The 21,748-nt window shown below is 40.3% G+C and overlaps 1 protein-coding gene across 6 annotated transcripts in view; it reads left to right on the forward strand.

The window, feature by feature from the left end:
- Positions 1 to 21,748, forward strand: part of RYR2 (ryanodine receptor 2) — a 535,490-nt gene that overhangs the window by 260,386 nt on the left and 253,356 nt on the right. For all 6 annotated transcript variants that reach the window (XM_044239419.1, XM_044239420.1, XM_044239421.1 and 3 more), the window contains 3 exons: positions 3,063 to 3,210; positions 17,612 to 17,820; positions 20,593 to 20,767. In XM_044239419.1, the coding sequence (XP_044095354.1) occupies positions 3,063 to 3,210; positions 17,612 to 17,820; positions 20,593 to 20,767 (532 nt within the window). The remainder of the gene's footprint in view (positions 1 to 3,062; positions 3,211 to 17,611; positions 17,821 to 20,592; positions 20,768 to 21,748) is intronic.

Raw genomic sequence — 21,748 nt, forward strand, 5'->3', positions numbered from 1 at the left:
AACAGGGAGTTTGAACCACCACAGTGATTTATAATGTGGTTTCATGGCATTTCTCTCTCTCTCTGAGATTGTCTTTAAGGAGAAACTTCTGAAATATGAGAAGATTGATATACAATAATAATAAAAGAGGTCCGCAGTTCCTCATTTGAAACCCCTGGGGCCAGATGAATGTCAGAATCCAGATATCTTTCCGTTTCTGGAATGGCGATACGGTGATCGATTACATGCTTCTTAGCACCCTCCGCAGGGCAGCAGAATGTAAATTACTATTTGTTCAGCACGGTGTAGGCCTGATCATACCAAGAGGGGATAAATAAAGCCTATAAACAGGCTTGCTTCAATTCAGATCACGTTCTGCCACCAACTGAGTTTGTGTTAAACTTAGTCAAGGATGAGTTTTCTGAGGTTTCTGGATATCAGAGTCGTGGATCTCTGTCTATTAATGGTGGCGCTGGTGGGAGTGACTAACAGTCCGTGAGTACACCAGGAGGTGTCATCGCCGAGGGGCCGAAGAACGCATTTGAGCCTCACCTCTGAGTCCTCGTGTGACCCTGGGCAGGCTTCTTAAATTCTCTGAGCCACTGTTTCCCTCGGCAGTAAGGAACTTAACGTCATTCTATAACTTACTTGTGAGAGAGGCTCACGGCAGTGCCTGGGCAGACCAAATACGTAGGGCGGTTTGCTCTTAAATTAGGTGGCTGTCCCCGACAGGAGCTTTACACATATTCTCTTTAACTCTGACAACAGTTCCGTGAGGGAGGAATCCTTTTATTCCCAGCTGACAGATGGTGCACGGGGAGCCTCCTTGGGCGCAGTTTGCCCAGTGCTCTGCGGCTAGCAGGTGGCAGACCCTGCTTGGGATCAAGCCTTCGGACTCCAGAGCCAAGATGCTTCACTGCCTTGTTGCAATGCCTCTTGGCAGCTCAGTTTAGGCTTCCTGTACTTAGAATTTTTCAGGAATAAAATGGATTCTTACTTACAGGCTTAGACTATGGTCCAGGAAACAGCCTAAATATTGGTTCGAAGAAATGAGTTTTGAAAACCCGTGCAAGCCAGTGACTTCTTGCTATTGGGAAGGCCAAAAAAAAAATGGAAGAGCCTTGATGTACCTCATAAAATCTATTTTTCTATTGAATTAAGCTGGTTGTAGCTGATGAGAATGTCAACACTACATCTGCTCCAGCATTGTTTCTATGTGTAGGGGTGTGTGTGTGTGTGAGAGAGATTGAGAGAGAGAGAGAGAGAACCTGAACCTTATATTCCCAGATGGATGAGGGGTTCACACTGGCTCTGCAAAATGAGGGCTTAACTTATCTTGAAGACCACGGAGCTCTGTCAGACAAACGAGGAGTTCCCTAAGGTCCCTGTCTTCAGGATGGGGGGGGTTCCTTCCTGTGCATGTGTTTCCTCATAAAAGCACAAGGCTCTGTTTGAACCTGCTGGAGCTCTCATTTAAATCATTTCCCCATTCCTTCCCCCAGGTCGCACCCCATCCCTCCACCGCATTCCCCACTGACATAGCCCATATTTGCCAGGTTATTTGAATAAATGTCTTGAATTTTCCATCACCTTCTTGTTAACATAACCTACTGAAAGTCCTTGAGAGTGGTTTCCTCAAATTACCCTCCTCTCTGTCTCTCGAGCACAGCTGCTTTCAAACATGAGTGTGCGTCGGATCCCCTGGGGAGCTCCTTTTTTTTTTTTTTTTTAAAAGATTATTTATTTATTTATTTGTCATAGAGAGAGAAGCGAGAGCAAGCACAGGCAGACAGAGTGGCAGGCAGAGGCAGAGGGAGAAGCAGGCTCCCCGCCAAGCAAGGAGCCCGATGTGGGACTCGATCCCAGGACGCTGGGATCATGACCTGAGCCGAAGGCAGCCGCTTAACCAACTGAGCCACTCAGGCGTCCCTGGGGAGCTCCTTTTAACTGAGTCCCAGGACAGCATCTCGAGAGAGGAGGATGATTCATTCAACGCTTCCGACCTTCTATAGAGGAAAAGTTTGGGGGCTAAAGCCACGTTGAAAGAGAGGAGTGCAGGGTGATGTTTATAGTGTTAGTTTATTTGGTGTGGCTTTGGAGTGGTGCTCCCCACCAAATGACCTAGGCGACCTTAACCCCCAACGTGTCCATCCGTGTTCATGTATTCAGGAGCAGGTGTTCGGTACAAATTTGCTAGAGAGAGGGGAGAAGACAGTAAGAAAAGCTTTCCTTGCTCTTACCCAACCGAGACAAACCCCATCCACCACGTAGCATATTTATTTTGAGACATTTGGGAAGGATCTACAGCCTCGTCATTCTTAGTCAAGCTCAGGTTCACCTGAGAATTAAGAATGCTTCTTGAGATCTGGAAAGTCCGACAAAATCTGCAGCAGAGTCTCAGGCAGTGGATGAAAGGAAGTGCTTTCTTTTGCCAGGATAGTAGGATAGCTACCTTTCTGGCTTTGCCAACATCAGTGCCATCGCATTTTAAACCTGGAGCCTCTTTTGTCATAAACAGTTCATGAGTATTGTAGGTATTTCAGTATTTCTGCTATTAACAGGTTTCACAGGTTGATAGAATCACCTTAATGCATTACTGTTCAGGCCATTGGAGTTCATAGAATGGCTGTCTATAACATGCTGAGTTTTTCCGAGAAAGAGACAGCAGCCATATGTTGTTTGTGGACTAAAATCACTGAAAAGTGACCAGTGATCATTTGGCTGTTCTTGTAACAAAGACTTGTCTGTCAACTTTGCAAGGAAATTCCATGTTTTCTAAATTCACACATTGCCCTGTGACCTTGGCAGATGGAAGGTGGTTGAAGAGATCCTTCCAGCTGGCTTTGTCGTCGTTGTTGTTTACTTCTTCTTCTCCTGGGGAGGGCCTGCAGTCACTCATCTGATCCGTCTTTTCTATTGCTAGGGGTTCAGTAACTTCCATTACCTGAAAAGACTTAGGTGGTGGGGGAGGGGCAGCTTTTACCTCAGGGGCCTCACATTCTATTATATTTGGAAGCTGTCACCCTTCCAGAAGGACTGCTTTAGTCCTACTTTGACGATGGACACCTTTTCTCTTCCTGTAGGATGTAAAGAACAGAAGAAACCCTCGTCTGGTTCCCTATGCCCTTCTAGATGACCGCACCAAGAAATCCAATAAGGACAGCCTCCGTGAGGCCGTGCGCACGCTGCTGGGGTATGGCTACAACCTGGAAGCGCCAGATCAGGATCATGGTATTTTTTTTTTTTTATATATAAGATTTTAATTTATTTGACAGACAAGCAGGCAGAGAGGCAGGCAGAGACAGAGAGAGGAGGAAGCAGGCTCCCTGCTGAGCCGAGAGCCTGATGCGGGGCTCTATCCCAGGATCCTAGGATCAGGACCTGAGATGAAGGCAGAGGCTTTAACCCACTGAGCCACCCAGGCGCCCCCCATGGTATTTTTTTTTAAAGATTTTATTTATTTATTTGAGAGAGAGTGAGAGAGAGAGCATGAGGGGGAGGGGCAGAGGGAGAAGGAGAAGCAGGCCCCTTACTGAGCAGGGAGCCCAATGCAGGGCTCGATCTCAGGACCCTGAGGTCCTGACCTAAGCCAAAGTCAGGCACTTAATCCACTGAGCCACCCAGGCATCCCCAAGATCATGGTATTCTGGTTTTCCTTTCTTCCTCTCAGGTATCGAAGTTGTGGGGTAGTTCTTCAGAGCCAAATAATTAACTAAAAGGGCAGCGTACAATGAGTCCTTTGGGATGTCATCTAGTATGTAATTTAGGACAGTGGTTTAGGGCATTTCTTTTTTTTTTTTTTCCTGAAGGACGCTTGAGGGATTAGACTCATCTCTCATTTGAGTGTCTCAGGACCACAGTGATTCTGCTGGGGGGAGAAACGGGAGAAACCTTCCCAAAGAGTTTGATATGAACAGTGTACTCTCTTAACTGTGGTACAGCTCCCACCTAACCCCACCCGTTCTCCTTCAAAAGAGTTGATTTAGTTGTTTAACTCGTGTCTTCTGAACTTTCATTATTTATACTCATACCTAGAGGTAATATTAACTAATTAGTGCAACATTTTGCTTTAAGATAAGCGCATTAGAATAGGCATTCAATAAATTTGTGTTGAAAAAACTGGGTTTTCAGAGGTCTTATAAAGAACACATTTCCCCTTAAATAATACCTTTTAAGAATATGGTTTAAAATATCAGTACCAATTCCTTTCTCCTTTGCCTGAAGTTTGACTTGGTATGACTTTCCATATTTTTAAATCGGCAGAGTGAAATAAACAGTGTGTGTTTCCTGATAGTGCCTGTATTTTTTTGATAGAAAAATTTTAAAAATGTATCCTAACTATTCTCTCATGACTAACATCTTCAGTGTTGTATCTGTGCATAGAAATCCAGACTGTAAGTAGTAATAGTAGCTAATGTTTATATAATGCTTGTCATGTGCAGCAGGTGTTTCTGAGACCTTTATAATTACGTGATCCTCACAGAAGTAACCCTATGGGGATGGTCCATGCATTAAGCTCTTTTTACAGATTAGGAACTTGAGATGCAGAGACTTCTCTGCCTTTCTGTCTACTACGTTGTCATCCCGAGGCATTCTGACTCCAGACTTCAGTCTATGGAGTTGATTCAGTAGGTCGTTAACATCTCAAGAGCTCTAGTAGATACTGAATCCTAACATTTGCTGCCAATAAAATTAGGTATTCCCTTGGTAACAGTGGTGTTCATAATTATACCTCCTTATTTTCTCTTGAGGTCAGTTTTATAGCAACAAATATTTGGTAGACCCTTATTAACTGGGTGCTATCAGGTGTGAAAGGTATTAGAAGGATCCCTGTCTTAAAGAGTCTATGGTCCACATGACCACTGGAATGGAAATAGACAATACAAAGCTTCTAATCTAAGATGTAACAGAATAAACCATAAGTTTTTTTTTTAATCCATTCTTCTGTTGATGAAGGTTTGAATTGTGTTCAGTTTTTGGCAATTACGAATAAAACTGCTATGAACACTTGTAGACAAGTCTTTGTGAAGACTCAGACTTTTCATTTCTCTTCAGGTAAATATCTAGGGAGTAAAATTACTGGATCATGGGACAGATATATTCTTTATAGGAAGATTCCAGATTGTTCTGCAAAATTACTCCCATGACCAGTGTATGAGGGTGCCAGTTGTTCCCACATCCTGGCCAAGGATTGGTAGCTAATCTTTCTGATTTTAACCATTCTGGTAGATGCAAAATGGAATCTTGCAGTTTCAATTCTCATTCTTCTCATGAGTAATAATGTTGAATTTTTTTTCTTGTACTTACTGGCCATTGGTATAAGTCTTTTCTTTTTCCCCTGAATTTATATTCAATTAAAAAATTGGGTGTTTTTTTTTCATATTTTTATTGAATTATAAGTATATGTAATTGTAAGCATATATATAAATTTTCTGGGTATAAGGGCTATGTCCTTATAAACAACTCCTCGTTGTTTCTGGGTTGTGCTTTCATTTTCTCAGTGAGATCTTTCAGAAAGCCCACCATTTTTAATTTTGATGAAGTCCTTTATGATTTTTTCCCTTTATGGTTGTATATTTTATGTCCTGAGAAATCTTTGCCTGTGCAAAAACAAAGATTCTCTCTTGTGCTTTCTTTCAGAAGTTTTATTATTTTACTTTTTTGTTTAGGTCTGTAGTCTAATTTGAGTTGAGTTTTGTTTGTGATGAGACACTAAAGTCAAGGTTCACTTTCGTCCTGGTCGATATCCAGCTGTCTCAGCACCATTATTTGGAACAGATTATCCTTTCCTCATTAAATTACCTTGATACCTTTGTCATCTACCTATTGACAGTTGGGTCCTATCGATCTATATGTCTGTCCTTAACTCAATACCACACTACTGTCTTTATTATTGTAACTTTTTAACAAATCTTAAAATCAGGTAGGGTAGTCCTCTAACTTCTTTAAGTTTTGTCAGCTTCTTTTTTTCTTTGCATTTCCTTACATTTTAGATCCCCACTTGTAAATTTGGTTTTGAAGGGCTTACAGTTGGCTTTGTAGGTCAGTCTAGGGGAGAATTGACATCTTAAGAATATTTAGTCTACCAGTTCACAAACGTGGCATATCTTTCCTTTTTTTTTTTTTTTTGTCTTTAGTTTGTCTCCAACTTTCAGAGTAGAGGTCTTGCCCATTATTTTGTAGAGGCATCTGATACTTTGGAAATATTATAAATTAAATTAGTTTTCACTTCCTTTCATCTTCTAGCTGTTCACTGAATATGAGAAACATTATTAGTATATACATATTATTATAATTATATCATGTGGTCTGGCAGAATTCATCTTACTTTTTTTTCTTTCTTTTACTCTTTTACTGTGTACAAAGTGTTTACAGTTTTCTACCCACATAACCATGATGTTTTCCCCTCCCCCCCAGTATTTTACTTTTTCCTTTATAATTATCATGCATTTTTTGTCTTTTGACTTAGTGAACTGGTTAAGACTTAGAGTGTTTATTAGTAGTGGTGAGAGAGGTTATCCTGCCTTCACTTCATAGTGAAACATCAAGACTTTTTCCCTTAAGACCGGGAACAAGGAAAATATCACACATATTGGAGTAATGCCAGTGGTGATCAAGGATTAAGAAGAAGGAGAAACAAACAAAAACAAAAACAAAACAAAAAGAGCAATAAAGGAGACTTATACAGACCAACAGAATAATATGAATGAACTGAGTAGCGGAGTCTCTGTTGGAGATCCCAACACATATTCATACACATACACACCCTCTCCCACACAGACTTATATGGACACACACACACGTACATGAACACCCCAAAAAGTAAAATGAAAAGTCAGATGAGAAAACATTCTGGCATCGGAGCTGGTTAAAATCACGATGCGATATTATGAAGGTGGTTAAGTACAATGAAATGCTGACAGGAAACACTCTCAGGTGTTTCATATTAAGGTTAAAGAGCAAAGTCGTGAAGTCTGCAAAGAGCGTGGTACTATTCTCGTTATAACAAAGAATATATGTAAACACTTGCACACGCACAGACGGACTGCAAATAGACACAGAAAACAATGGTAACAGTGATTGCTTCCAGGAAGCATAGCTAGATGGCCGGCAGACAGCTGTGGGAGGGAAGATTTACATTTTGCCACGTATCATTTCTTTTAAATTTTATACTCTATTTGCATTACCCATTCAAACAAAAGAAATGCACTTTTTAAAAAAATTATGGTTGATATCCAAGAAAGGAAGTGCATTTTACCCTGTACAAGGACATGTGCAGTATATGCCAGAAATAAATAGTGATGATTATATTTTAAAGACATTATCAGTCAAAGGCATAGGTTGTGTCAGTTACATCTGATGTCTTCACTTTTAGGGATGACCGTATTCCCTGGATACCGCATGAGATATTGCCTTTATGATGTATAATTTTACAGTATTTACAACCATAATTTTGTCTTCTTCATACCCTTGTGAGGCAATGTATTGCTACCTTGCAGTTACCTACTTTGTTTTTTCTCAAGGAAAAATTTATTTTTTTAAAGTTTAATTACTTATAATCTCTACAAGCAGATGAGGGATGAACTCATGACCCAACATCAAAAGCAACATGCTCTTCTTTTTATTTTTTAATTTCTATTTTAATTTTTATTTTTAACTTTCTTTTCAGCATAACAGTATTCATTGTTTTTCACCATACCCAGTGCCTTCCATAATGCCCACCACCTGGTTCCCCCAATCTCCCACCCCCTGCCCCTTCAAAACCCTCAGGTTGTTTTTCAGAGTCCATAGTCTCTCATGGTTCACCTCCCATTCCAATTTCCCTCAACTCCTTTCTCCTCTCCATCTCCCCATGTCCTCCATGCTATTTGTTATGCTCCACAAATAAGTGAAACCATATGATAATTGACTCTCTCTGCTTGACATTGGGGTACAGATGGCCCTTCTTTTCACGACATCTGTGTCTTTGGGTAAATACCCAGGAGTGCAATTGCAGGGTCATAGGGAAGCTCTATTTTTAATTTCTTGAGGAATCTCCACACGGTTTTCCAAAGTGGCTGTGAAAGATCCTGGAGTCGCACCCAAGAATCAAACAGCACGCCTCCACTGGATGCAAATTGCAAGAGGTTTATTGGTTACACAGGCGCCTGCGGACGCATCAGCCTTTGTGGGCTGAGCGTGCCGGGCTAAGTTGGGGAGCAGATTATATAGGGCAAGGTTGGGGTGGCAGGAAGCGAGTTTACAGAAGCAGATGCTTGGTTACAGGGATCTGATTGGTTAACCTAAATCAAGCATTGTTAGGCACTGTAACGGTTTGTTCTGGCGGGAAGCGGTGGTGGGAAGCGATCCTACAGAAGCAGATATGCATGGTTACAGGAGTCTAATTAATCAATTTGATTCAGGCATGATTGGGCGTTGGGGTCAGGGTGTTCTGGCGGTTCCTTGGGACAGCACTCTGGAAAGTCCCGGTACATTTCGTTTCTCATTTGTCTCTCCTTTTGACAGACCGGGTGACCACAGACAATGTGTTGCCTTCAGGCTATGGGGACAATAGGTTGCTAAAACAAACCTTACCAAGGAGGAAGGGGGTCCTAGAGGAAGGGGGTCTTTCAATAGGTTGCTAAAACAAACCTTACCAAGGAGGAAGGGGGTCTTTCAGCTGCACCAACTTGCATTCCCACCAACAGTGTAAGAGGGTTCCCCTTTCTCCACATCCTACTTTCTTGTTGCTTATGTGAATTTCAAGAAGGGAAGGAGTTCATATTTATAAAATCCTTGTTTGGGTTTCATGTCATCCTCCTTTCCATTTGCCTTTAATACATAGTTATGCCTACTTCTGGAGATTAAAAGTGAGTAAAACTGTTTTTGCCCACAGGTAGCTTTCAGGGGAGGCAAGGAAGAGAGACTCTAAATTGTCAACACCACTCTATGGTGTAAGCATTAATCGTCAAGTGTCACAGCACAGAGGGCTTCACTCAGCTTGCTGATGTCAGAGTGGTCTTCGTAGAAGTATGTTGGTTGTCTATTGCTGTGTAACAAATTTCTCCCCTAAAACTTAATGACTTATTAAACATTGTTATCTCAAAATTGCCATGGTTTGGAATTTGATAGTGGATTAGGTAGTTCTGGGTCGTGGTCTCTCTTGAGGTTGCTGTCAAGTTGCTCAGGGAATCAGTTATCTAAAGACGTCAGTGGGGCTAGAGGATTTGCTTCTAGGACAGCTCATTTGCATAATTGTTGGCCAAAGGATTCAGTTTCTGTCTTGCTCTTAGTAAGAGGCCCAAGCACCTTGCCAGTAGACCACCTCAGAGAAATGCTTGAGTGCCTCCACACAGCTGCTTTCCCCCAGTGTGAATAAGAGATAGTGTGAGGGGGAGGCATCAGTGCCCATTACAATTACTTCTGCCATATTCTGTTTGTTACTTGTGAATCAGTAAAGCAGCCCACACTCAAGCCCACACATTTTGAAAGGCAATGTGACAAAATATTTGAAGACATGTTTTAAAACCACCTACTTTACCTACTTAAAAGTAGGTAAAGCTAGGGGAAAATATAGAAGGATGAATAGAAATCAACTAGGTTCCATGTATTCCAAGAGAATGACATGTCTAAACGCTTGGAGCCACAAGGGGGCATTGCATGTGGGGATTTCAGCTTGGTGTGGCTAAATGTAGAGTTTGAGAAGTGGCAGAAAGTGAAGTAGAGGAGGCAGAGATTGAAAAAAAGTATTACGTTTTATTTTTCTATTAAAAAAATTAATCTAGTGACTCTTGGGAGAATGGGTTGAAGGTGAACGTAAGTGGAAGTGAGGACAACGGTTTGGCAGTGATAAAAGAAGTGTAGATGAGGAGTGTTGAAGTTCTGAGCTTGGGCAATGTTGTGCACAGAGAGAACAGGCCAGAATCATTTGACTTGTAGAGGTAGAATTCGCAGAAGGACAGGGGTGTCAGGGATGGTGTCTGGGCAGGTAGATGTCAAGTACTTCCACATTCACAGGGAACACAGGAGTCAGAGCAGGTAGAGATGGATGTTGGGGAGATGCCAACTTTGACTTTACACACGTTGAGTTTGGGGCGCCTGAGTGACTGTCGGTTAGACGTCCGAGTCTTGATTTCGGTTCAGATCATGATCTCAGAGTTGTGCTGTACATGGAGCCTGCTTGAGATTCTCCCTCTCCCTCTGTCCTTCCCCCCTCTTCTCTCTCTCTCTCTCTCTCTTCCTCTCTTAAAAAAATAAAAGTAAAATAAACATGTTGAGTTTGAAATGCATGTGAGACACTAGACAGAGCTACCTACTACCCATAGGTAAGTATAAAGCTGAGACTGTCTGTTAGAGAGGAAGAAAGGGTTAAAGAGTTTGTTCATTTGTTTTTTAAATGGGAGACATATGGACATTTTTATATGCTAAGGGAAAGAACCAGCAGAAAGTAGGAGGTTGAAGATAAAGAAAAGGAGCTGGACAAAATGGAGCTTCTGGGAGGGTCGGGGGTGAATTGAGAGCATGGAGGAAGGGACTGGCCTAATATAATAGGGAGAACACTTGCTCCCCTAAGTTTGGTAAAAGAGGTAAGGATTGAAGGGAATGTAGAAATCCGTGTTCATGGAAAGTCAGGATGAAGCCCAGGGAATTCTTGCTACACGGGTCCTATTTTCTGTTGAAAGATAAAATGAGCTTATTTGCTAAGGGGGCAGCAGTGGGAGAGGGCTGGACTGTGTTGGAAGCCTTGAAGAGAACAATGAAGATTTTCCGAATGTAGAATTCTAGGTTGGCTTTTGTTCTTTTCCCTTCACTATGCATGTCCTCCCTCTGCCTTCTGGCCCCCCGTGTTTTCTGATGAAACACTGGCTGTTACTCTTATAGAAGATCCTTGTATGGGATGTGTAGCTTCTGCCTTGGTCCTTTCAAGACTGTCTTTCAGTAATTTGATTATAATGTGTCTAGAGTTTGCCCTATTTGGATTTTGTTGAGCTTCGTGGAACTGTAAATGTATGTTAGTCATCAAATTTGTTTCTCTAAATATTCTTTCTGCCCTTTTCTTCTCCTGCTGAGATGTCCATTATATATGTGTGTTGGCACTCTTGATTGTGTCCCATGGGCCTCTGAGGCTGTTTATTTTTTCATTCCTTTTTTCCCTAGTTTTTCATACTTGGTAATCTCAGTGGATCTATTCAGTTTCATTGATTCTGTCTTTTGCTAGCTTAAACCTACAGGTGAGCCCCTCTAGTAGACTCTTATTATCAGTTATTGTACCTTTCCAGAACTCCTATTTAGTTCTTTTCTATAATCTCAGTTTCTTTATTGATATTCTCTATTTGGGTAAGACATCATTCTCATACTTTCCTTTTGTTCTTTAGACATGATTTGTTTAATTCTTTGAACACATGTAAAATAGCTAATGGAAAACCTTTGTTTAGTAACAGGGACAATTTCTGATTTCATTTTTTCCCCTGTGGGATTATACTTTGTCTCTTTGCATGAGTTTCTTAACTAGTTTTGCACACTTTTTTTTTTTTTTTCTTTTTTATGGCCCTGGGAGTCTGTGTTTCTTTAGCCTCATAGTCAACTAGGGATTGGGCAGAGACTTTCTTAAATGTCTGGCACTTGAAGTCTCCCAGTCTTTGTTAAGGGAGGAGCTTTGTGTGCCTGTTAGGACAGGCCTCCAACATATCACCAGGCACCTTCACTTACTGCAGATCCTTAAGGTATCCCAGTGGTGAGAACTTACGGACTTCTCAGGTCTTTCCTAAACACACACACACACACACACACACACACACACACACACACTCCTGGACATGAATGTGGCATTCTGGATTCCAGGATTACACTGGAACTTTTCACAACCCACATGGACATGTCATTCGTCAGTTATTCTTTTTCAATTTTTGGTCATCTTAATGTTTGCCTCACTGCTTAAGTAGCTGCAGTGTTAAAAAATTGCCTCTGATGATTGTCAGCAAATGCCCTTGGGGAAATGATTGTTTGCTCTGGGCAAACAAAGGTCAAATAAAGAGAAGCCTTGCAAATGGGATTTTCCAAGAACTATCATTAAAGGAAAATAATGATAGTTATCTGTGAATGAGCTTTGGAGAAATTCTTCTTCTCATCTCAGCATCTAGGTTGCTGATTTTCACTGTAATGGAGAGGCTGTTGGTTTTCAATGTGCCATGTAGCTAGAGAGAAGAGGATAGCACTAAAGCAAGTTAAAACCCCAGTAAGCCTGCTGTCCTTACAAATGTTCATCCACTTTAATAAAATCACGTCCCAGCTTGTTGCCAGACTTTGGCTAATTTCCAGAACTCTGAAAGTTGATTTTGATGTTTTTTTCCAGTGTTCTCGTTGGTTTTATAAAGAAAGCTTTTTGGAGGTCTTTACTCTGCTGATGACTCTCAATAATAAAAACTAGAAATAGCTGTTTTGTGGGCTGTAACAGAGAGCTAGTAGCGAACAGATAAAAAGATTGCAGAGAAACATTAATGGTCCCATTTCTGTTGGAGACCGTGAGCTTGTCTAGTAGTGATGCCAATCTGTCGTGTGCCTAGGCTTTCCAGCAAGCTCAGCAGAGCAAGTATAGATGTTGAGGAGAATGAAGAACCTGAAATCAGACAAAGGTTGGGGTTGACAGCAAATAAGGAGAAGAGAAATAGGGCAGAAGACATCAAAAGCTATCTAGATAAGGAAGGGATGCCTAGGAAGAAGTTAATGTGTTCCAGGAGTGAATGTGTTTGTGCAGGAAATGAGGAAACTAGGAGGGAAAAGTAGTGATCAGAGGATGGCATGGTTTCTGAAAGTTAGGAATTTAGAGAAAACCATTGGTTGTTGATTGGCAAGGTTGTCTCCCAAAGTTCTATGAGCAACAGGCTAGTGTAGTGTACTCCACAGTGAAGGCTGAAGTCCTGTTTCTTGTCCACCATGTGTTCCCATATATAGTAGAATGCCTTCCTCGTAGTAGCTATTTGACTTTCTTTATGGAAAATACATAAAAAATTATTTTCTAATTGAAGGAATCAATAAGGGGAGAAAATGACATTTGAGTTAGGCATTGAAGGGATCAAAATGTCAACAAGTAGATAATAGATGAGGCAGAGCATTTCCACCAGAGGGAAAATATATATGATGTAATTAAGTGTAGAAGGCATTGAGGGATGATTGGTAGTCTAGTTGGGATAAATTATGAGCTACAAGTTGGGAGAAAACACTGCTGGTTGAAGGTGACAGATTAGGACAAAATATGGAATATCTTGAAAGCCCAGCTAAGAAATGTGGATAAATTTGTGCAAGGAATTCTAGCCCCAGGAAGTTTTAAAGCAAAAGCTTGATGTGTGATCACAGTTTCCAATAGTGATATAACTATGGCAACAGTGGGAAGGAACAGATTGGAGGGGGAGAATGCTTGGAGGTAGAGAGACCAGTTGGGAGCTTTAGAAAATTTGTGATTTTTCAGAACAAGGATGGTGAATGTGGAAATTAAAAGATAGATGTGAGAGATTATGGAATAAAGCAAAATATATCTGGTGGTCCCTGAGATAAGATTAAAAACATAACCGGCTGTGCTGTCCTTGCTGACATTAAAAAAGATGTTAAGGGCTTACAATTTTGATAGCTCTTGCATCTAGCTCTGTGTACTTAAATCAGGGTAATAATTTATTTTCTATTTATCACCTGAATGCTTACATATTACACCTTGAATATGAACTCAATATGTGAAATGTACTATCTTTGGAGTAGTGTTCTAAATAACATTTTCAAACATTTGAAAAACTAAGCTATTCTTACTCTACAGCTTTATCAAGGTTTGACTTGTTTGATTTGAAATAATACCAGGAAGTTGAAAAGATGACTGGTTAGTATCAATAATTTTAAAAATTATTATGTAAGCACACCTGAAGGATTTTAGATATTTTAAAAAATTTTTTAGATATGTATAAACTTTTTTATTTCATTATTTTATTTTATGAAATTGTATAAATTTTAAACATATCTAAAAATTTTAAAAAAGATTAGCCTGCTTTCCTTCATAGCTTAGTATAAGTAACTTTCATTTTTTTATCTTGACCGCCCCCTAGTGGTAAGTATCTTTTAAAAGTAGGGTTTGGAGTACAGCATGTATGGACACTTTAGGTCCCATTTGGTCCGTCATTGGTGTGTGCCCTCTTAGTGCCAGGCTCCCTGGGGTCCTGGGAACACAGGATTTTATCAGGCTTTACTGTTTATCTAAGATGGTTTGTTAAAGGCAGCACACTTCCTGAATTTCTTCTTTGAGTATCAGTATGCCTGATAAAATTCACCAGGAATACATCTGCTAATGGTTCATTTTTTTAAAATGTCAATTATTATTATGTTCTTTATAACAATATAAGAAAAATCATCTAAACATACTTACATGAGCTATAATCACCTACCAAACTTATATGAATATGTTTAAAATTAAGGAAAGCATAAGCATGTTTGGGGGAGAGCTCAATGCCTTTGAGACTAACACTGCCCATTAGGTATATGCCTGGGCTCCTACATCCAGCTCAGGAAAGCCTTTGTTCCTAGTTTCAGTCTCACAGTACTTAAAGAGCGCCTACTTTGTGTCCAGCAGATCGATGCTACAGGGTATGCAAAAGAAATTGTTACAGATCACCTGGGATCTTTGTGTGTATATGTGACTTCTGTAGATCCAGATTTCCATTTAATAATGATTAGTATTTTATCAGAAAATGGAATGCTAAACTGTTGCTTCTTGCAACCGTGATTGTAAGCTTCTCTAAAGTAATGTAAAAAATAAAGACTTGGGTACCATGAATCCTATAGACATTTAGAGGAAGTCCATGGAGGTTACAAGTCCCTTGCATAATGGTGTCTATGAATAATGTGTGCATTTCCAGTTCAGGTCGAGTCTTATCAATGAGAGTAAGAATAATGCGGCAGCTAAGGTCAGGAAAAAAAATACAAAGTCTAAGAAATTCCACATTGTTACCTGTGACTGACGGACATTCTTCCATATGCTGCCCCTTATTTTCATTATCTGTATGTAGAGATAATTCATGGTAAATCTTGAATTTACCATGAAGAGAAATTTGTAGTGGCTTTGAAGGAAGTCATCTGTTACGTGTTTTTACCAAATTTCCCTTCCTACATATTTGATTTAAGCTCATATTAAAATTTGTTTGCTGTCCTTGAAAACACTATGCATGTGAGTGGAGTCCTTTGGCCTGGGAACAAAAAGAGGGAAAAAAGAACCTATGGGTTTTTTAGTATTTTAGTTTTCTAAAGAACAAAATATTTTATCCTTAGAAAATTGGGAGTTTGATTTATTAGTGCATTCTAGAATATAATGTATGATTTTCATCTGTAAATGTTGACATAATTAAAATTATGGATAACTACAAGAGAGCTTTTATCTTTCATTAAAAGTAACTTCCAAAAGTCCATGTGGATCATGGTTTAATATTCAATTCGGGGAAGGTTGCAACCATGACTTAAGAAAATAATGGATCAGCATGCCGTTACTTCAGGAAATATAACAATGGAAAATTTGACTTCAATTTTTTTTTATAAGTAGGCTTCACACTCAGTGTGGGGCTCGAACTCATAACTTTGAGATCAAGCATCGTGTGCTCTACTGACAGCCAGCCAGGTGCCACTAGACTATTTTCTTTTCTTTTTATTTTAGAACTTTTTAAAAAGATTTATTTATTTATTTATTTATTTGACACAGAGGCAGAGAGGCAGGCAGAGAGAGAGGGGGAAGCAGGCTCCCCGCTGAGCAGAGAGCCTGATGCTGGGCTTGATCCCAGGACCTTGAGATTATGACCGGAGCCAAAGGCAGAGGCTTAACCCACTGAGCCACCCAGGTGCCCCTAGACTATTTTTTTAATAGCCATAACTGCCTCTAAGTATCATAAAATCTGATCATATTTTTTTCCTCAAAAAGCAGTTTGCTCTCCTATCTCTCAAAAATCATTGTTACTAAGTAACAGACATGAGAGTTTTTCTGTCCTTCACCATAGAGATGTTTCTCATTCAGGCTCCTGTCCACCCCCAACTGCAATGTATTAGGAGCAAACTATTTTCTCTTCAGAGGATTTCGTACATGCAGCATGCTCCATATAGTATTATGAGTGTCTGTTTTTAAACTATTAACGCATTTATTTTTCAGCAAGATGTTTGAGTGTATAGCATGATGTGTGCATGCCTGTGTGTGTGTGTGGGTGTGCGCGTGCATGCAAGGTGGCATTGGGATTTGAGGCTGTCGCTGCTGGAGACACAGTTGCTTGGAGCAGACTTGGTTGGGGTGTGCATGGGTGTGCAACTGGGAGAGGAAGATGGGACAACAACGTGTTGCTTATTCAGAACCTTAACCCAGCTTTTGAAAGACTTATCAAGAGTAACAGTTCATGTGTATGTCCTGCAATCAACAGAACCATCTTAGTTAGTCCTTTGTTTCTTCTCTCTCTCTCTTTTTTTTGTCCTTTGTTTCTTAATGCCAGCCTGATCTTCAGTAGATGATCTGGCTGTGTGTTTATTGGTGCCCTTGAAAGCTTATTGGAATTATTTTCATAGTTCTTGTTTGTTCATATCAAATCAGTGGTTAAGCAGATATTAAACTTCTATTATTTATAAGATTGTTCCCAGCTCCTACAAGGAGAGCGCATGAGAACTAATATTTAACCAGGACCTGTTGACTCTATGCCTGCTGTTGGAGGCAGAGTGGAAAGGACACAGGCTGTTGCATTAGGGAGCTTTAGAATTCTTCTGTTTGTTCCTTGTGTGACTTTGGTCCATATCACTTAAATGTTCTCTTCTGTCTAACCCAGATCTGAGCTGAGCTGACGGTATGTGCTTTGACCTATCAGCTCAGTGGGCCCTTGTCCTCATGCCCTGTGGTTTCCTAGGGGCTTATGTTCTCATGGCTGTCCTGGCACCAGGCCCTTTGGTCTGAGGTTTTGTGTTTCTGGCATTTCCAACCCATGCGCATCTTATTTTTACGAATATGTATATTCTCCCCCCCCCCCCCGACTTAGCACCACACTTGTCCTTGATGTTGACTTGACCCTTTTCTTTTTCCCGCAAAACTTAAACACAACATTTGTATGTGTAGCACATTATGGTGAAGATGTGAGACATTACCAGAGCTTTGCCTTTCGTCATCCTGTCTGGAGAATTAGTCAGTGGTTACCCTTCTCTGCTATTTATCTCTTTACCTTGTTGTTTTCTCTCTCCTCCTCACCTTCTAGCTGCTTCTTCCTTCTCCCTCCCCCCTGAATGTCTCTTCATTTCTTGGGCAGAACAGTTCAGATCTCTTTCATGGGCTTCTTCCCATCCCTGCCCTCAAGTTCATCTCACATCCCCCTGCCAAACCACCAAGAGGCTGGGAGGTTTCTCCTGCAGTTAGTTCCCTCTCCTCCCTTGCACTGTCACTGAGGTTCGGCAACCCTTCTCTCCCCTGGAAGCCCTGTGCTTTCCCTTTCTCCAAGCTGGTTCCATGATTTGGTGTCTGATCAGGTATATGAAAACACATCACAAAACACATGATGACCGGTTGCCATCATCCCTGGAAGTTCAATTAAAGGTGCTATGTGATGTCCTCCCTCCTCTTTCAGTTTCCCGTCCAGTGACCCCCAGGATCTCTTTCCCTTCACAGCTGCCAGAGCGGAAGTGTGTAGCGGCACCGGGGAGCGGTTCCGAATCTTCCGCGCTGAGAAGACCTATGCTGTCAAGGCAGGAAGGTGGTATTTTGAGTTCGAGGCAGTCACTGCCGGCGACATGAGGGTTGGCTGGAGCAGGCCAGGTTGTCAACCTGACCAAGAGCTTGGCTCCGACGAACGTGCCTTTGCTTTTGATGGCTTCAAGGTGAGCAGACTGTGCTGAGCCCCAGACGCCGAAGTTCGTAGGTTCCTGATTCTGTAGGCTGCGGTCTCCTGGGGCGGGTCCACCTTTGCTCCTTTGGGGAGGACAGCAAAATTAGGACTTTCTGGAGCACCAACCTGGAAAAGAAAAAGTCCTAGGGAAACTCTTGTCCTTGTGATCTCAAAACATCCCCCCCACCCTTGTAGGGAAATTCAAGAAGTAAAACATTGCTTCTCCATTGTTACAAAAAAAAAAAAATGAATCCTCTTTGCCTGTCCTAAGTGTTAAAAATGCATATGCTAACAAATTGCATACACTTTGACACAAGCAATTCCATAGAAGGAATTTATCTTCAAGCAATGATAAATGGTAGGTACACACATTTAATAGCCATAAGAACACTTGAGACAGTGTTGTTTAAAATCACAAAAAGTTTTCATTTTCAGTATTAGTAATTTTTCTTAAGGTCTTAGGGTTTTCTTTTCTTTTTTTTTTTCTTTTTTTACTTCTTAGGAAAACATTTATTTTTCACTCGTTCCCACTATTCTGGTTCTTTTTTTTTATACATAGGTAATTTTTTTAACCTATTTACCATCACAGCGAGCTGTACAGTACATCAAATTCCATAATAACATTCTAACATGAACTTTTTGATACATACAACTATGTTTTTCTTTTGCATTTCTATTTTTTGAATTCCTTTTTTTATTTTTTTTCCAATTTATTTATTTTCAGAAAAACAGTATTCATTATTTTTTCACCACACCCAGTGCTCCATGCAAGCTGTGCCCTCTATAATACCCACCACCTGGTACCCCAACCTCCCACCCCCCCTGTCACTTCAAACCCCTCAGATTGTTTTTCAGAGTCCATAGTCTCTCATGGTTCATCTCCCCTTCCAATTTACCCAAAAGCACATACCCTCCCCAATGTCCATTACCCTACCCCCCTTCTCCCAACCACCCTCCCCCCAGCAACCCACAGATGCTGGCGAGGATGCGGAGAAAGGGTCTTAGGGTTTTCTTAAGGAAGCTGGTCAGATGCTTGTTTTATTATTTACTTAGGCATTATATAAATGTTTAAAAATTATTTTATGTGTATAAAATATTTTAAAATATATATATATATGAATCTAGCTACAGTAGGATAATGATAGCCATTTTTGATTGATAAAATCATATTTTATTCCTCTATCTTATTTTTATTCTCTTATTTTCTTTGTAAATTTGCACTCCTTCTCATGGGAAAAGTTACTTTTAATTAAAAAAGGAAATTAGCATAAATAAGCAATCATAAGAGATTTGACATTTATACATATCTCGTGTACTGAGGTATGCATGTATGGGGAAGCATCTCTAGGCTAGAAGTTAATATTGTGTCTTCTAGAATAACTGACCTACTTTGTTTTTGAAATACCACATTTCCTGAGCCTGTTTTTCACTTCATATGGAAAATTTAACATCTTTTGATATGTAATTCACTGGAATAGATTTTTTTTTCCCAATTTATTTATTTTCAGAAAAACAGTATTCATTATTTTTTCACCACACCCAGTGCTCCATGCAAGCTGTTGGAATAGATTTTTTAAAAGTATAGTGTATTGTGCTTGGGAATAATCATATCATTGCTTTGCATTGATGACTCTACCCCCTTACATATCAAGTCATGGTGGAGGCGATTCTTAAGAGGAAAATGAGCAGATATATTTGACAAAATAATACAACTAATTGTGTACCCATAAATCAGTGGATTATATTTAGAGATTCAAAAGTCACATTATCAAAACTATGTTTGAGATGTATTTCTAATACGAGATTTCACTTATGTGTACAAGACGTTGGCGTGTATATTTAATTTTTGACTCATTATTTAGGTAAATATCTTTTAGGTTTGATTTGAAGCTTTTTTGATTTTGATATATACTGAAATGCCTCAAGATTTCTATTCTGTTAATCTATCAGTGCCATTCGTTCCAAGGAATGGAATTTTGTTTCGAAATAGATGAAAATTAGAATGTCATTTTCATTGATAAGTTCTCAGCTTCATTCTCTACTCACAGTTTTTTGTATTTTGGGAAATAGAGAAAAACAACCCATATCCTGGGATGCATTCATTTTAGTGTGAAAAATTAATTTCTAAAAACTTAAGAGTTTTTTTAATAAAGTAAAAAAACTTTTTTACTTTATGAAAGTAAAAATTTTACTATATTTTACTTTATTAAAGTAAATAATTTTTTAATAAACTAAAATAAGTTAGTTTTTTAATAGAAAGTATGTTGGGTTAGGTTGGTTTTTTTTTTTAAGATTTTATTTATTTATTTGACAGACGGAGATCACAAGTAGGCAGAGAAACAGGCAGAGAGAGAGGAGGAAGCAGGCTCCCTGCTGAGCAGAGAGCCAGATGCTGATGCTGGGCTCAATCCCGGATGCTGGGATCATGATCTGAGCTGAAGGCAGAGGCTTTAACCCACTGAGCTACCCAGGCGCCCCTTGGGTTAGATTTTTAAATTAATTGTTTCTCAAAATAATGAAATAGCATTTTGGTCTTCCCTCAAAATTCAGTAACATCTGATATTAGTGTGAGGGATTCAGAATTGCTGGGCACCTCCACACAAGCTAGGGCATCAGGCCACACTGGTGTGTGCAGTAGAACTCTGTCCTTCCTCCTGCTGCATTCCTAGAAGGCGCTGCAGTGAATCATGCCCGCAGTGGGGGTTGGGTGGGTAGGTCCTGTTCTCCTGGCTTTTCCTGTGACAGGTGACTCTTCTGTCCCTAGGCCCAGCGGTGGCACCAGGGTAATGAGCACTATGGGCGCTCTTGGCAAGCTGGCGATGTTGTGGGGTGTATGGTGGACATGACAGAGCACACCATGATGTTCACACTGAATGGCGAAATCCTTCTGGATGATTCGGGCTCAGAACTGGCGTTCAAGGACTTTGATGTTGGCGATGGTGAGTGTCCTGCATTTGGCGTTGCTTTCAGGTTCGCAGCGTGAATGGAGCGAGCATTTGCTCTCATGCTTCATAACCAGCCATCTTTGAGGGTGAGTGGCAGACGAGTTGCCGCTGTAAAGTGCAAGGTTGCCATATGGCTTATTTGATCAGACACCCTTGAAATTGCTTTAGCAGAAACGCTACCTCCTCTACTTAGCTAGGATTTCAATAAGGTAGAAATGACTTTTATGCATGTGAATAAGAAAATAAATGCCAGGCGCAAGGACAGTTTTCCACAAACGTGAAATTTTCCCTTAGAACTTCGGTGTATAATCAGTGGCTGATGGCTCCTTTCTGTTCATTCATTTCACAGAAATGTAATGAGAACCTCTCCCGGGTCAGGCCCTCTGCCGGATGCTGAGATGACAGAGATTAATAAAACATTGTCCTATTTTTGTGTAGATTACAGTATACCAAGGGAAGTCAGCACTGGAGTGCTTTCTGTTGAGTAGAGAAGCTCTAAATTGATGAACATTCTGTGGAAATGCAGTGCAGGGCTCTGAGATGACCTTGAGTGGGGTTGTAAAGGGAAGGTGAAGCCCTTTGTGAAACAAATGAAGAATGGAAGAGGTTTTATTCATTGGAGTTACACTTCCTGGAAGGTGGCCCCTGGCCTCTTGGGGTTATTTGAATTCACATTAGTTGAAATGAAAGAATGCTAAAATTGAGTTTCCTAGAGACACTCATTCCTTTTCAAGTACTCAGTGCCCACCTGTGGCTACCGGTACCCCCTCCCCTAGCCCGTAGCACAGATGGCAAACACTTAGAGCATCACAGAAAGTTGTATTTGATGGTGTTACTCTAGAGCATGTAATTAAGACAGTACAAAAATCCAATACAAAAAAATGAACAAAACATATAAGTGTCTCATTTTAAAATGAACACTTTTTTTTTTCTTTTTTTCAAAATCGCTTTGGTGGATGGTTCCTGGGTGGCTCA

Source organism: Neovison vison, chromosome 2 (genome assembly GCF_020171115.1).
Source record: "Neovison vison isolate M4711 chromosome 2, ASM_NN_V1, whole genome shotgun sequence".
Taxonomy (NCBI): Eukaryota; Metazoa; Chordata; class Mammalia; order Carnivora; family Mustelidae; genus Neogale; species Neogale vison.